Genomic DNA, 16,568 nt, shown 5'->3' on the forward strand with positions numbered 1-16,568 from the left:
TGTCCAGCGAGCGCTAGTCTCTCAGCGGACGCAGTAAATACCTATTCATTTCCTCTACCCGTCCAGCGAGCCTCAGTCTCCCAGTGGACGCAGGAATATAATTTGTTTCCTCTATCTGTCCAGCGAGCCTCAGCCTCCCAGAGGACACATTACGCATCTAGTCAATATATCATTACACCTCGCAGGCAGACGGTGGAGCTTGTCTTCCCGACATCGTAACCGCTTCTTCCTCAACTATTAACCAACAGGACCTGCCTGCTCCTCTACTTCTGCCAGAGGCATTGCGAGATCTCCTGGTCAACGACCATACTTCTAAAAACGTCAGCCCGCCAAATCTCTGCGTTTTGGGGGGTTCGTAGTCCGGCGGCTGTCCTTTTGCTCTCTTGTTTTGGGGGGAGTACTCTGGGTTCGGGCCACTTCCCGAGCTCGGAGCCCTCCACCCGGACAGCACGCCAAATACGCATAAACTTACGGTATTAATATACGTAGATGTGAACTCGTGAAATGCTGTTTTATAACAAAGTTCGGGAGGAACAGTCGCAGTTCATTAACCTGATTAACACAAGTGGAGACCAATCAGTAATCAACTCATGACAAGGTATAAATGACAGCAGAACCTATCTCTGTTCATTGACCGTTTTCAGCATCCCTCCTCCACCCCATTTCTCCTCACTTATAGATCCATCTACTCTTACCACAACCGGGGGGAGTACTCTGGGTTCGGGCCACTTCCCGAGCTCGGAGCCCTCCACCCGGACAGCACGCCAAATACGCATAAACTTACGGTATTAATATACGTAGATGTGAACTCGTGAAATGCTCATTTACTGAAGAATGGACATAAATGTTATTATGAAGATAATATATTATGAAAAATAGTGGGCGAAAAAAATTAAACATTTTACGAGAAAATTATTTACATATATATTAAAAAAAAATACATGTTGCTTATTCGATCTAAATATGTTTCATAAATGTTTTTCTAGAAATATATGCACTTTAAAAACATCTTAAAAATAATTAATTTAAAATGTATCATGTTATTATATAGATTATTTTTTTAATATGTGAACATAAAACAGTGTTGTGTGACATGAAATCTTAGTTTAGTTACCAGCAAGTAAACAAAATTTTCTCACATGACCAATAAAACAAAATGTAAAAAAAATTGTCGGTGTAATCTAACACAGTAATGCTGATTATTATAATATATTGAACTTGAAAATAAATAAATACATAAATTAATAAATAAATACAATAAAAAAAACTGTTATTTCTTTGTAATTTCTTCTAAATAATTGAGTTTTCCAGTTCCTGGATAAAGAATACTGTGTTGTGTAAGCAGGCAAAATCTTTTTCATGAGTGGGGACTTTTCCAACTTTAGTTTGGCCACAAAATATTTGATCTATTTGACTTAAAATGTTTCTGCAATGGCTAAAGAGAAAGGCAGAAAGGGAAGCTAGGCTTATCCAATGCTGTTGGATTAGCATACTAAGAGACCTGGAGCCCCCGGGGAACCTCTCAGAAAAGAGTCACAATCAGGAGGAGAATTAAACTGGCATGGACTCCACACCTCCCATTGATCTGTTGACAGCCAACCTGGAAACCGGCCACAAACCTCAACGGTTCTCCAGAGAGGAGAACCACCAGTGTGGAGCCTGAAAACAAGTCGATGACTTGTGGGAAGTGCCAGATTCGCTTTGTTAACTACTGCTAAACGGTCCTTTGGCTGTTACATTATCCTCAGGGAATTTTTTGTATGTCAATCATTTAGCGAAGTAGTAGTTGTCAGTTAAAAGTTTGTAAAAAACACATTTTGCTAATGTTGCTGCCACAACATGGCTGCGTGCCTCCTCAATCTCAGATTTTGACACATGCTTTAATGCATCTTTGACGAGCGGGCTTTGGAAAGAGGGGGTGTGTCTAATTCAGTGGATTTAAATGTTGCAATTAAAAATAGCAGCTTTATTGTTAAGAAATGTGCATGCATTATCACTTTTAAAAAATAGTCTTAAAAATAGTTACATATACTTAAAATATTAGTGATCAAAAATTATGTAAGTCAACCCTCTACAATGCAAGTAAATTACTTGCATATGCGATTAAATCTTCATTCTGGCGACTAAATGATTTCTAATATTAGCCAATGGCTAATGAATTCAGATATATTTTCACTCGTGAACACTCTCTGACTGAGGGCTTCAGAGTTTCACTCTCCGTCAGTCGGTCTGTGCTTTTTTTCAGTTCATCTCAATGGATGCGCAGTGCACCTGTATTTAATGTACTGTAAACTTTAATGTGAAGGCTTTCTCTCACACGCGCAGAGACAGAGAGAGAGAAAAAAAGAGAACTGAATTGCTACATTTAAACAATATTATTTGTTGTATTTTCCTATCAAAATAATGCCATTCCTATGGATTTATGCTAATGTTAAGATATGTGAAGGTATATTCGTAGAATGGTAAAAATTTAAGACAGGAATACGAATGAAACACAAAGAGAAAAAAACTAAACAAAATTTCTTCCGCACTGAGAGGTGATTAATCTTACTGAAGGAGAGAGGAAAAGAAAAGCATAGAGTGTGAGTAAGAGCCACTGAAGTGTGAGGGACCGTGGCCTCTAGCTAATCTACAGCCGTCTCCTTTCTCTTTAAATAAACCAAGTTGAAGAGCAGGAGATCCTTACAACTCTCTCCCACCTTCCTTTGTCAGCGAACCATACACTCACACTCTCCGTGGGCCCATTACTGTCTGATTTAAGAGGAGGTGAGAGAAAGAGGGGTCAAGAGAGAGGCAGAGAGAAAGTCAGCTGTGTTATGCTGATCAGGCAGACGCATGGCTGAGAGTCGTCTGTCACCATGACAATAGGGTTCCCGACACAGGGCTGGCGCTCTGCCCTCTGCAGCGGGAACCAGACAACTCACACACGCACGGACACACCCAGCTGTCAGACACAACCAACACACGCCGATGAAGATGGCAGCCAAATGTGAATGACAGAGGGCCATTGGGATTTTAATGAGGGATGCGACCTCGGCCCTGATGTAAGAATGACCTAAGTCTGTCAGATTGTGAAGAGATTCATAAAAGGCCTTGTGATAGACAAATTTAGGCTTTATTATTGCTACAAAAATTTGCTATAAACTTCTGGCTCATGATGCCTCTGGCTCATGTCATGCATATCTTTCTGCGTCAAACCAAGCGCAGACTAAACATTATCAATTCTACATGGCAAATCTCTCTCTGTACTTGTCATTTTGATAGTACTAGAAGTGTGAATCATTCTTTGTGTTTTTTTTTTTTTTGTCTGTCCTCTTCCTTCACTGACACTCTCAAACTAAATGTTGTCAAACTAAATGTTACTAAATATGCAGTTTTATTTGTATTATTATTATTTTTCTTTAAATACCATAATAATTTATAAAGTACATGTTAATGTATTTTTCACTAGGGTATGCATTAGACATGTGCCGGTATTCGGTAATGCAATATATCAAGGTAATTAATATGCACGATATGGGCACTTCTAAATACCGTGAATAATAATAACATATTATTCTGAATTTGGAATGCAATTTAAGAATACTTTTCCCATCAACTGGTCAAAATGCATAACACCGCTTTATGCTGCTTAAAATACGTGTGCTCTGATGTAAAAAAGCAGGCATCATGTAAAAGATGCGCTGAATGAAAGCACATTTACTCTCTGACAGCAGATGGCGCTAAACTGAAGAAAATGCTGCCTGGAAACCCCATGAATAAAGCAGCTGCTACTTTCTAAAACGTATTTAAATCATTTTAAATAGCCATTCAGATCAAATACTTAAGTATTTAGACTTAATAGCTTTTTTTCATTTTAATATGGACTACAACATGCCCTAGATATTGTTTGAAAGTGTTTTGATTCTTTATTGTTAATTCACACTTTAAATTAGGGCTTCATTATTTAACATTAGTTAATTAATAAATTCAGTTAACATAACCTGTCAATGAAAAATTCTTCTAAACATTCATTAATCTTAGGTATTCCAATATATAATAACACGTTAAATTCTAAAGTTGCAGCTGTGTTATTTAATGAGCTAACATGAACTTAAATTAAAAACTTTTAACTTTGTATTTTTCTGTATTGCTTTATTAAATTAAATTTAAATACCGTGATAATACCATATACCGTGACAAAAGCATGAGCAGTTAATTGCAACAGGAAAATCTTATACCAGTCCCTAGTATGCAGTCAGTAGATTCTAAATTACTTAATTGCTAGACTTAAACTGAGCAGGAAAGTGCACAGCAAGATGATGAGAGTGAAAAGACAAAAATCTGTACAGATTATGCGTAGAGGATTGTTTTCAAGTCATTCAGGATATCACCTCATATCTCGTTTTACAGATTCATAAAATACACAGAGACAGAGTCAACCAAAAAGATCAAGAGAGAGAAAGACAGGAGTTGTGACAGAAGGAGCAGAATCATAAAGGACTTAACTAGGCCCTATTTTGCACTTACATAAAATTTCATTTCACTGATTAATTTCAGAAGTGCACATATAAATGCTAATTAAAAAAAAAAAAAAAAACTTATCAACTTATCAAACCATTAAAATTAATCAGTCTATTTGTGTTTACCTACTTTATATTTAAGAATATATGTAAATTATAGGTTAACAAAATTTTAATGGGTGGACCTCCTCTCTCTGGGGCCCAGGACAACATTCCTGGTCTTGTCTCCCTAGCAATGGAATCCAGTTTTCCATGATATATCTCCTTTAAACATTCAAACACAGATGGCTTCATGTCAGACAGGTCCTTATAGATGTGAGAGAGCCAGACCCCTGGGAAAGTTTGGTTGTTTGGTTCATTGACTTTCTCACAACATTGCAAACTCAATGAGTTTGTTTGAAAAGCCATTTTCGACATTTCGTTTTTGTTTTTTGTTTATCTTTCTGACATTACTTTATTAAACCTACTGTATAAAACATCATTAATCTCGTGATCAAAAATACCAATTGTGTTTCTTCCAAGTGACTTTGATATTATTATAATTATAAATATTGCATCCACTACAGTTAATAATTTGGAGACCGTAAGAATGATTATTTATTTTAATTTAGCAAGGGTCCATTAAATTCAAAAGATCTTAAGTAAAAACATTTATACAAAAGATGTCTATTTCAAATAAATGTTGTTCTTTTGACCTTGCTAATCAACAAAGAATCCTTAAAAAAATTAAACAGCACTGATAACAATGTGAAATACTTCTTGAACACCAAATCAGTATATTAGAATAATTTCTGAAGGATCATGTGACATTGAAGATTGACATAATGCTACTGAAAATTCAGTTTTGCCATCACAGGAATAAATTGCACTTTCAAATAAATATATATGTTATAAATAAAGTTATTTAAGCAATAATACTGTTTCAACTGTATTTTGATTTGAAATGCAGCCTTTATTGAGGTTTAAGAGACTTCTTTCAAAAACATTTTAAAACCTTACCAAAAATATAGAGCTTGAATAAAGGAACGAGAAAGGTGGAAGACAGGAGAGTAAGAGTGAAATTATGGACAGAGATGGATAGTTTTCTCTCTCCTCAGGCAAAAGAAGGAGTAATAATGTGAACAGTAATATATGAGAGTTAATGATCCATGAGACGAAACACAGAGAATGAAACAAGCCTGAAGGTTTTCACACATATACACATTCCTTGGGCACAAGCTTCACTTTCTCATAATGACCTCATACCTGGATCATTTCACATCCAACCTCACATTTCCTCACAGGAAATAATAATTAGATTGGCTGATTAAACAGCAGTAAAAATGGCTAGACAACTGCAAGATCCTTTAAAGACTGACAATTATCTCACACAAAACATTGATGAACCATGTTCCATCAGAGCCACAGTGTTTTTCCCTATGACTGCCCCAACCCTGAGGACATTTTTCCCTGTTTCTTAAACATTCCAATCCTTCTGTTCTGCCCCGCTCCCGGGTGTAGCACCAGGGTGTAAATCAACTGCCCCGGCTGTACAGACAGCCGTAGTCTCATTGTGCACACTGTGACCTGTGAGGTCCAGGAATAAGGGCTATTTTCCTTTATTACTCCTACACAGATCTGTGTTTCATGGATCATCTCATGTGATTTATGATAGTAGAGCCAGGCATTCATTACATCACTGGCATCAGTCTCCATCTCTCTCTCTCTCTCTCTCTCTTGCTGCTTTGGCACACAATATCTTCATCAGCATCAGTTAAATGTACTTACCCTCAGGCCATCCAAGTTCACTTGCTTACTAATGGACCCCCTGCAGTAAATGGGTGCCGTCAGAATGAGAGTCCAAACAGCTTAGAAAATTACAATAGTAAATACACAAGTAATCGACCCAACTCCAGTCCATCAATTAACTTCTTGTGAAGTGAAAACCTGGAAAGCTGCATGCAGGAAACGTTATTATGGACTATTGGACAGAAGTGAAAGTTTAAAGTTAAAATGCAATAATAATGGATTTATTTCTTAAACATGCCATGGAGTTGTGTGGATTATTGTAATGTTTTTATCAGCTCTTTGGACTCTCATTCTGACGGCAGCCATTCACTGTTGAGCAAGTGATGCAATGCTAAATTCGTCCACCTTTAAGACTCCATGAAATATAGGCTAGCCCACAGCCAATATTACTTCATTTACAGTACTTCATGAACAAGTTTTGATAGTTCAAATCCTACCAAGTCATAAAAGAGTTTTAATATGAATGGAAAGCTTTGTATTCTTCTGATGTTCAGTATAATGAATAAAGACTGTATGACTTACCTGCAGCAGGAGAAATGGTCAGGAACAGCAACATTGAGGGAGAGAGAAGAGACAAAAGAGACTCGTAAGTCAAGTAAATGAAATCATCAGTTAATTCTACACACAACAATGTGTCTTCCTTGTGTTATTTGAACATATTGTTCTCTTATGCTAATTAGTGATCGCCCTTTTAAAAGCATCCACAACATTTCTGATCATCGTTATCTCACACAGTAAGTGCATAATGTGTAATAATTTAGGCTCTAACCTGCTAACAACATTAGTCTCAAGTGATCCGATGATAAGTAGTCACCAGAGACAGATCGTTGTTTACACCTGTTATAACTGCACCTTCAACACTGGATGTCGTCAGAGGAAGGGTCTCTTAATTTGTGACAACAATGATGTCAAAATTGATAAACTCTTAAAAATATATTTACTCTTATTAATTTGGTCTGCCACAATTATATCTTAATTTTATTTAACTGTGGCAGCTTTCCAAATTACATCAGTCAGAATTACATCAGTTTTATTCACACTGGCAAAATAATCAAAATAAAAATATGAAATAAATAAAATAAAAATCAATATAACAATTAAAACAATAAAGTTTCATGTCAGTTATAGCTGATTATTATAGATTTATAATTCATCTCGTGGCAATTCTGTTCCTTTCTGTGCAATTTATTCCTAAAGAAATTTAGAAACAAATTAAATTTGAGAAAATCTAACACTTCTTGGAGACTCAGCTGGACATGCAAACCTGATAATGAACACTGCCAGAACGCTCATGCGTGTGTGAGGAAACCACAGGGAATGCTGGAGGAGGGGATTCTATCCTGTGTGTGTGTGTGTTTTAAGGATGAATGAGTAAAACCTCTAGATGTGGAATGCAGTTGAATTACCACACAAAAGACCCTCCACAGCTGCCTGCCAATTCTGCCAAACCGTTGTTTAAAAAAAGGCCTGTATAGGTCAGGAAAACTAACTTCACTAACATATCTCCCCATCTCTAACATGCTCAAACAAACAACAGAAATTATTTTTCAAATGTTAGCAAAGGTCTGAGGCTAAACCTTTTGGTCATTTTGCACCTAATCTGAACTTCACAGAAACGCAATGCGAGGTCTCAGCTGTCAATCAAAAGTCAGGGGAGGAGTCATGGACAAAGAAGAGGTGGAGTCAGCGACTCAGTGAGGTGCACAAATCCACTTCTGCAGGGCAGCATGAAGAATTGTATAAATACTTTAAATAACATATTGTAATATACTGTAATATATAAAAAAAATGGCTGCCAAAGAGGCAATAATAATAAATAAATAAAAAACATTACAAAAATTACCTACCAAAAATTTAAAAACAAAGCCGATTTGGGCAAAATAAAATCAAAGGCAATTTAAATGCAATATTTACAACTATAATGCATAATATATAATAATAATATGACACAGACAGATACTTTTACTTAAATACAAATAAACAATACTCTACACTTTTGTTTTCATTTTTCTTCGAAAAAAGTAAATCACTCTTAACACACAGCCTAAGTACTCATTTAAGTTATGAGCCATAACAAACAAAACAAGCACAAGCTTATTCTCATTCCCTTAATGGCTGTACCTGAGTAAGGGCTTCTCCTCTTCCTGTAGCTCCAGAAACTGATCCCTTTGACAGGCATGACTGTGTCCGTTTATCCCCCCAGAGCTCCACAAACACTCACACTTCCCCACTCTGCTGCTCCCAACACACACGTCACATACACACACCTCCTCCACACCACGGCACATGTGCTCTAAACACACTCACCCCAGTGTAAAGGGCCCGCCTCGAACAGGGATAGGAGTTGGGGGGGTTCACAAAAGCCTGACCGCAGTGACCCCTGCCAGGCAGGTTGCCAGGGAGATGCCGCATCATCTGAAGAGGCTTGCGGTTGCTAGGTGAGCACCTCTTAAACATCCTACAACGACTGAAGAGGCTGATGGAGCTCATAATATAATTTGCCTCATACAAACCAACAAAGAAAATCTGGTAGTTTGGAGAGGCTCCTTCGAAGAGATGTATGGGGACACTTGGCTCTCAAAAAAGCTTAAAGGTTTTATAGATAATTGCAGCGATAGAGGAATTAACAGGGATACGGGAAAATATAATAATATATCAATTATTGGGGTTTCTTGGTCACACCAGATCATACACTTGACCACACACTCTTAAAAATAAAGGTTCCAAAAGTAGGATTTGCAATGGAAGAATATTTTTGGTTCCAGAAAGAATGCTTCATGGAACAGTTCTTAAATCAATTTCTTAGAATATATATTTGATCTAATATCTGTTCTATTATCTGACTTGTCTTTATTGGACAGGTGGGGAGCAACAAAAGTTACAGGTAGAGAGAGGCAGAACAGGACTGGGAAATGACCAAGGCCAGACTCAAAATCAGGTACGAATGGATATGTTTATATTCACATAGCCTTTGATGAAGATACATTTTTCTTTACAGCTTGCATGCAAAATACTGAATTGTAATGTTTTTTCCCCCCAAAACACCATCATCAGTGTAGCCATATTTAATCATAAAAATCTCTTGAGTTGCATTACTATTTGTTATGCCCATGAGAGATTAATACAGAGTGCTGTATGATGTTTAAAGCAGAGACACGAATTGGGGAATCTAAAAGTGTTGCCACATGCTGGATGGCACCAGCTCTCACACAGTCCTGAGTGCCTGTGGTCTCATAATGGCCAAGGGAAGCATGGGAAGTCTCCAAATCTCATCCCATCACTAACCACAAAGCAACAAGGGATTCCACTGTGAGATAATTTGTTTATGATTTTACTACTGATGACTCTGCCATGAAGCTGCTTGGGAAAATGATGTACAAAAGTCAAAAGCTATATGCTCATAGTTAAAAAAATAAGTCACACAAACTCAAATTTGTGAGCGAATATTATTTTGCTTGTTAAGTAAACTGTTTAATGTTGCCAGATTTTGACAGAAAATAACTTACTTAGCAAATAAGGGATGTACAATATATCAGAGCTCAATATAAATGATCAAACAGTGTACAATATTTTAATTCAGCATATTGGTTGATATGGGAAATGCATGCTAATTTCATCTATTTTTTACATAAAGTGTCTATGGGCCAAACAACCACACCAAAATTCCTAAACAATGAAAAATGATTGTCTCACTATAACAATCCCAGATTCTGTAAACTCTATTAGGCAAACCTAACAGATTCATGAATCCTCTACATGCATGTCAAGCAGAACACGCACCTGCTATAATTTCAGAAATGTTAAACCGATGCCCCAATGAGACAAGGAGTGAGAGAGGTAAACAAGAACTACAGTAAGTTTATAGGTCAAGTGTCATTTACATGTCATAGATGGGATGGGGCCAAACAACTGTTCCTCAAGCCAGTGAGTACACAAACTACATATTTAGCCTTGGCATCAGTGGTGACATGAGACTCTCAGACGCTGGTGTGTGTGTGACTGAGTTCTCGAGAGGATCAGTGACATGTCTGACCCTATGGCTGCCGCTCCTTGTTACTGCACAAAGGAATTCAGTGTACTGGAAGATTAAAAAAAAATAGTGGTAAGACATATTAAAGATGCACAGAGAAGTGCAGACAGTGAATGAGCTTCACCCATTTTCAAACTTTCCTGCACCAAACTCACACTTCCTTCTCCACATTTTAAAGCAGAGTGTATATTCTCTGCCTAGATTGCACATCCTGCGATGTGACTATCGTGGATTCGTACATCGCGATATCGATGCTTAAACGATACATCGTGCAGCCCTGATGTTAACTATCAAATCTTGTTCATGAAGTGTTTGGAGAGTTTAGGGTGGGGGCTTGAAGGATGTAAATATAGACACACTCCAAATCCAGCACTGGGACACTCTGACCTGTCCAGCCCACATCAGTCCTGGGTCAACCCTGAGTGCAGAGAATATAGCGTGGAAGTGTCTCAAATTAGCTTATTGCTCCCTGTATACCTCACATCCTTAATGTCACTGAATTACTAGCTATTTATAGACAGGTTACAGAAAGGAGGTGAGTGTACAGAATGAGACCAAACCCAGTTCTGGGACAGAGGTAAGAGATCAATAGCATTCAGAGTAACTGACGTGGGCTGGGTCCCTGTCCTCCAAGACCATGTGACCATTTTGAAGACAACTGGCTGACTGATTTACTCTACTTATCTTTGAATTTTTGTTAAGTATATATAAATCATTTTCACACAATTAATATTAAAATGCTTTAGGATAATTTAAATAATGTTTAGATTCATGTTTTAATCAATAATTCATATTTTAAGACTTAATTTTTTTAAGACTAAGAATTATTTTTTTTAGGATTAAAAGTCTAGGTCTGGGACAAACCCGCATTGGTTGAATGGACCAACTTGAAATACATGCTTTTTAATGCTGTTTGGACACATTTCATGTTATATTTTGCTGCTAATTTGAATGTGAGTTTGGCCAACAGTTGTTTTGTAATTTCCTCATTCAATTAAAAAAGAAATTCTTGTAAGCCCTAAATAGCTTCCTTGGGGTTTTGTATATATGGCCACTGAGTGAACTGACTTTTTTGAAAGGGTATAACAATAAAATATATTCATAAATGATGACCATTATTGTGACCTTCATGTAAAAAATAAATTAATGAATTAAAAGTATCATATTTCAAATCAATTCAAATCAGGCTCAAGCTCCCAGCTGTGCTTTCTGCCATGCATGCAGCCGATTCAGTAAGACAATTACAAAATACTACACAGACAGAGCTACTGTTAAAATAACTGGCATCTCTGATGGGTTCCAGATGGGTTTGTGAGACGGTATCCTCCTCCTCATTATAGAGCTCTGCGCAGCACATGTGGAATCACTCTGGTCAGATCCACTCAAACCTGTCCCCACCACCACTGCCATCACGCCTGTATCTCTGTCTCTGTACAGAGGCATCTTCAATGGGAGGGGTGGTCGGGTCGGGACCCACTCAGGCACCACATGAAAGACAGACTGGGTGTGCCACCATATGCTTCTCAGAAAGATGGGGGATGGATAGAGGGTGGTAAAGGAAAGAGAGGAAGGCCTCGGGAAGTTCTTCTGGATTCATCTACAGGCAGATACTATTAAGAGTCAAATAAAGAAACAATATGAGCTATATACTGAGCTCAGATTAACTCAAAGGAGGGAACTGGTGATTGGTGGGCCCCATGTCTGCAAAACAGATAATAGCAACTGTTTTAGCTAACACCACACACACCTCCTCACACTCTCCTAGGCCAATTAAGATAGGTTGTTATGTTGTTAGTGAATGCTTACAATAAACTCCCCCTCTGTCACACAGAAGCCCCTTTCACACTGCCATTCCGGCAAATACAGGGGTAAAGTGTTCCTGGAATTGTTCCCTGGTCGCTAGATTTGGCACTTTCACACTGCCAGTGATGACCCGGTATATGTGCGTGCTTTCACACACAACCCTTGAAGATCCCGTAACGACACGTGACATCAGCGCGTGACGTGTAATGTATGAGTCCACAACGCTTGGCACGTTATACTTTCACTGAAGCAAGCAAACGATCTCTGCGTCAGCGAGGAAAGTGAGGAACTAACTGATCTCTGCTTCATTACAGTTTGCACATATGTTTTCGTCGCGAATGTTGATCTTCCTTCAAAACAGCCGGTAAAAAAGTTGCGCGATAACGCGCGTCATCACTTCGATACGGAATTAGATCTGGCTTTTGTTCACACAGCGCTCGTTCCGGATCGATTACCGCAATGTTACTATGTCCCCGACCCGGGTTCGATTCGGTAATCAATTCCGGGACGTGGTTGCTTTCACACAGAAGGCGACCAGGCAATGTTACGGGAATATTGCGGGTCCGACGTGCAGTGTGAAAGGGGCTAAACACACACACAGAGAGAGAGAGAGAGAGAGAGAGAGAGTGACTCCAACAGAAGCTACAATTAATAATGTAACAAAGTTGAGGGATCTGTATAAAGCAGGATGTCAGTGTATTTAAATGACATAAAAATATAGTCCACTCAAAAATGAAAACACATTTCATCATTCTGACTCACAGTCAGTGCCATCACTGACTCGCTTTATTGTTCCAAACCTTATTTGACGTTCTTTTTCTGTGGAACACAGGTTTTTTAAGAAATGTTTCAGTGTTTGGTTACCAACATTCGTTACAAAATCATTTGTGTTTCACAGAAGAACGTCATACAGGTTTGACATGAGGGTGAGTAAATTATTTTTGGGGGGAGTGAAATTTCTGTTTAAATTTAAAGGGGATATTTCAAAACTTTATTTAAAAATGCAAATTTAAAGAAATTAAGACCAAAGATCAGTACCGTGTGTAAACTGGCACAAATGAAAACGAGGCTGTGAGGAATAATAGACACAGTTGTTGCAAAAATACATCTTTCTAAAAATTTCATTTGAGCCTAAATGAAAAGCATATTAGTTAATATGTTTTCGCATTCTACTTCACTGATGCCCATTTAAAAAGCTGTAAAATTATCTCCCTGTCAGAAGAAGACAAAGACTTCAGAAGCTCCAGACTAGGGATCCCAGCAGACCAATGATCTCCCAGAAACCACAACCCTTCATGGGCTGATTATCCCCACTCATCCCCCAACTCTCCAGCTTCAGACACTACTGTGATCCCAGAGGAAATAGAGAAAGAGAGGGGCTGAAGCAGGCTAACTGGGGCCAGGCTAGATACTAGCCTTAGAGCGGCTACGGTGATGTTTATTTGATGTTTATCCACTCAATAGAGAAGTGTGAATAAAAGATGAAGAAAAGAGCAGACACAGAGGGAGGAAAAGGAGAGATGGAGATTGGGTTTTCAGGGGAGATCAAAGTTAAAAGGTATTTATCGACTAATAATTGAGATTTTTATTGTTTTATCAGATTTGAGGAGTAATTGTATAAAAGTTGTAGAGCTTTTAAAAGGGCACGGTAGCAATGGAAATTCTGCCATCATTTACTCACCCTCATGTCATTCCAAACCTGCAGTCTGAATGAGATTGGGATGTACTACATTTGCAATCTCGTTTTTGTCATGTGACCCACCTACGGCATCAGTTGCATCACTTAACTGCCATTCACAAATTCTACTGTTTCATTAAACTATAGATTCAGATATGCTCAGCTCACATACTGTTTTTACATACTGCTATATATATAGTATAAAATAATATATATTTGGATGCAAGGATCATAAGCAGTGTGTTAACTTGTTAAGTGAGTTTTTCTTGATAAGTAGCTTTCCCAACACTGAAAGTTCCATACACACTTCACACACACTCAACGTAGGCCTACAAGATTTCTAAAGTTCCCAGGGCAAAATTCCACACATAGACACAGGAGCTCAGGAGGAATCCTAAAGCGATTAAGCAGGTGAAAGACGAGACTAGTACCAATTCAAAGCAAAACAAGAGCCCCACCCAGAGAACCTGAACTCCTGCTCAGGGCTGCAACAGCAAACACTGATCGAATCCTTCTCCCAACGTCTGAAACACTCCCTGGTGGTGTTTGCATGTGGATTAAATGTGTCCTGATTCATTGGAAGGTGCATGATACACCCAAAACTGTTGTTCTCAGATCTGCCTGAGTGCTGAATTGTATCAGAGGATACAGAAACAGCAGATCTAATGTTTCCTGTGAAGTGTCCAGATTTCCTAAGTCTCTTGTTTCCTAATGATACACTAGACATGACAGACTTTACACTGTGTGTGTGGTAAGATTATGAACCATGAATCACATACATACTAAGCTAAACCTTGAGTGAATTCAATAGTGATACTGCTATTTGAAATGGGTTTGACTTTTCATAAATAAAGTTATTGATTTCGGAAGTTGAATAAAAATGGCTGTCAACAACCCCCGATTCAAGGCATGCATTGCGGATGGGCAACGTACGGTAGTTAAAATATTCTGATACTTTTTAGTATATGCTTAAAATATATATATCTGTATTTATTTAGTGCTCAGTGTCACATGAGTGGAGACGCAAATAAAACCTGAGGCCAGAGAAACTAACCACAAAGCAAAGTAACTTGATGCTTTTTTGTCCTGGTCATTTTTCATAGTATCCGAGCTCATCCGCAGAGGAAGTGCGTTTGTGAGGGATTTTCCATGAGTGTGTGAATGTCAGAGGTCCATCTCTCTACAGGATGAGATGTTGTGCTACAGAGACAACAGTGTTTTATGAGGACGGATGAGGTCTGTTCTGTCTACTGAAGTACTGAGGAGTGCATCAGTGCATTCCACTGCTGTCTGGTAATCAGTCTCAAACAGCAGCAAACATGATCTTTTCAGTCAGTGAGGGAAATGAACAAACCCCTTTATGTTTGGGGAAGCAGATGAAGATGGATCAGTTTGAGATTTGCCCTGCAGCTCAACGTTTGTATGAATGAAGTACACATGACATGCATAACTGAGCTATTGGTCAAAGCACATCAGAAGACTAGTCTAGTCCTTTTCTCTTTGCTATGGTGGTAACAAAAAGTACCATCAATAAGGTGCAAACACACAGCTGTTGCACTACAGACACACTGACCTAAAGTCATACAAATACAAGCAGGAGAGTGGATATAACAGGAAAAAAAAAACATTCTTCTGTGTTTTTAGCTCTTTCTCATCCCACAGGACTAAACCAAGTGTGGAGGAAAAGTGCAAGCTCTCCAGCAATGGTCAGTGGAAATATGCTGAAAAGGCATAAATCTAAAACAGATTTGACCACACATGCACACTTTTCAACACAAAGCGTGTTTGTTCAGAGTAGAGATGTTCCGATACCCTTTTTCTCTTCCCGATACCGATTCCGATACCTGGGCTCAGGGTATCGGCCGATACCGAGTACTGATCCGATACCTGGGTGTGTATCTGTATATACAGCTGTATATACTACTAGCCCTGTGTAAATTGCTAGAATTCTTTTTATGGTGTGCTTCAGACAGATCCCTCAATAAAACATGAACAAATACATGGTGAACTACTGTATTTATTACAGTATTTTTATTATCTAACATGAATTTGACAGTATTATTTATTTTCATATGCAAAAAAGAACTTCAAATGCAGCCAAAAATCTAACACCGCAAACTAAAAAAGGTATTTAAGTTTTACAATATAACTGTATAAAAAAACTGCAACAAATAAGTCTAGGAATATAAAAAAAGATCTATTAATCAGATAATCTCTTTACAACAAAACAAGTAAAAAACAAGCAACCATCTAGGCATAATTATTATTATTATAGAGACGTATTATTATTACTGTAGGCTACAACAGTAGCTTTATATATTGTCAATTTACTCATGTAAACCAAACATTTATTTTAATGGGCTGCCATGAAGATCTTTGAGTGTCTGTGTTTATGATATGACAGTATTCTCAAATGAAACGGTAAATTCTCATGAAGTGACGGTTTATGCGTTCGTGTCCTCATGACACACAGCAGAGACTACAAAACAGCGAGCTCTCGCGCATCTGTGCCAGTCACCCACAGAGATGTAGATTTTGCGGGAGTAATATTTAAATAGTATTTTGCAGTTTAATATTCACAGACACTAGTATATATTCGGCTACTGTCTGGAGCCCTGCGCTTTGACTTACACGGAAGCGACTGAACGCAGCTGCCGGTACTGAATATACTCGAGAGTCTGTAACTACCGGTACTACAGAGACATACTGCTAACCACTGATCTATAATATAGTAGCGGCTTCACTGTGTTTTGGCAGTTTAGAATGT

General features: G+C 38.1%; 1 protein-coding gene across 3 annotated transcripts in view; it reads right to left on the bottom strand.

Moving 5' to 3' along the window:
- The window catches only part of LOC113062795 (NHS-like protein 1), a 91,336-nt gene that overhangs the window by 58,968 nt on the left and 15,800 nt on the right, over nt 1–16,568 (bottom strand). Inside the window, exon 1 of one of the 3 annotated variants that reach the window (XM_026232774.1) lies at nt 8,412–8,550. The exons of the other annotated variants lie outside the window; for them this stretch is intronic. Within the exon in view, the coding sequence (XP_026088559.1) occupies nt 8,412–8,469 (58 nt within the window). The 5' untranslated portion in view covers nt 8,470–8,550. Of the gene's footprint in view, nt 1–8,411; nt 8,551–16,568 lie in introns of those variants that run through there. 3 annotated transcript variants of the gene reach the window in all.

This window comes from Carassius auratus, chromosome 45, assembly GCF_003368295.1.
Source record: "Carassius auratus strain Wakin chromosome 45, ASM336829v1, whole genome shotgun sequence".
Classification (NCBI taxonomy): domain Eukaryota; kingdom Metazoa; phylum Chordata; class Actinopteri; order Cypriniformes; family Cyprinidae; genus Carassius; species Carassius auratus.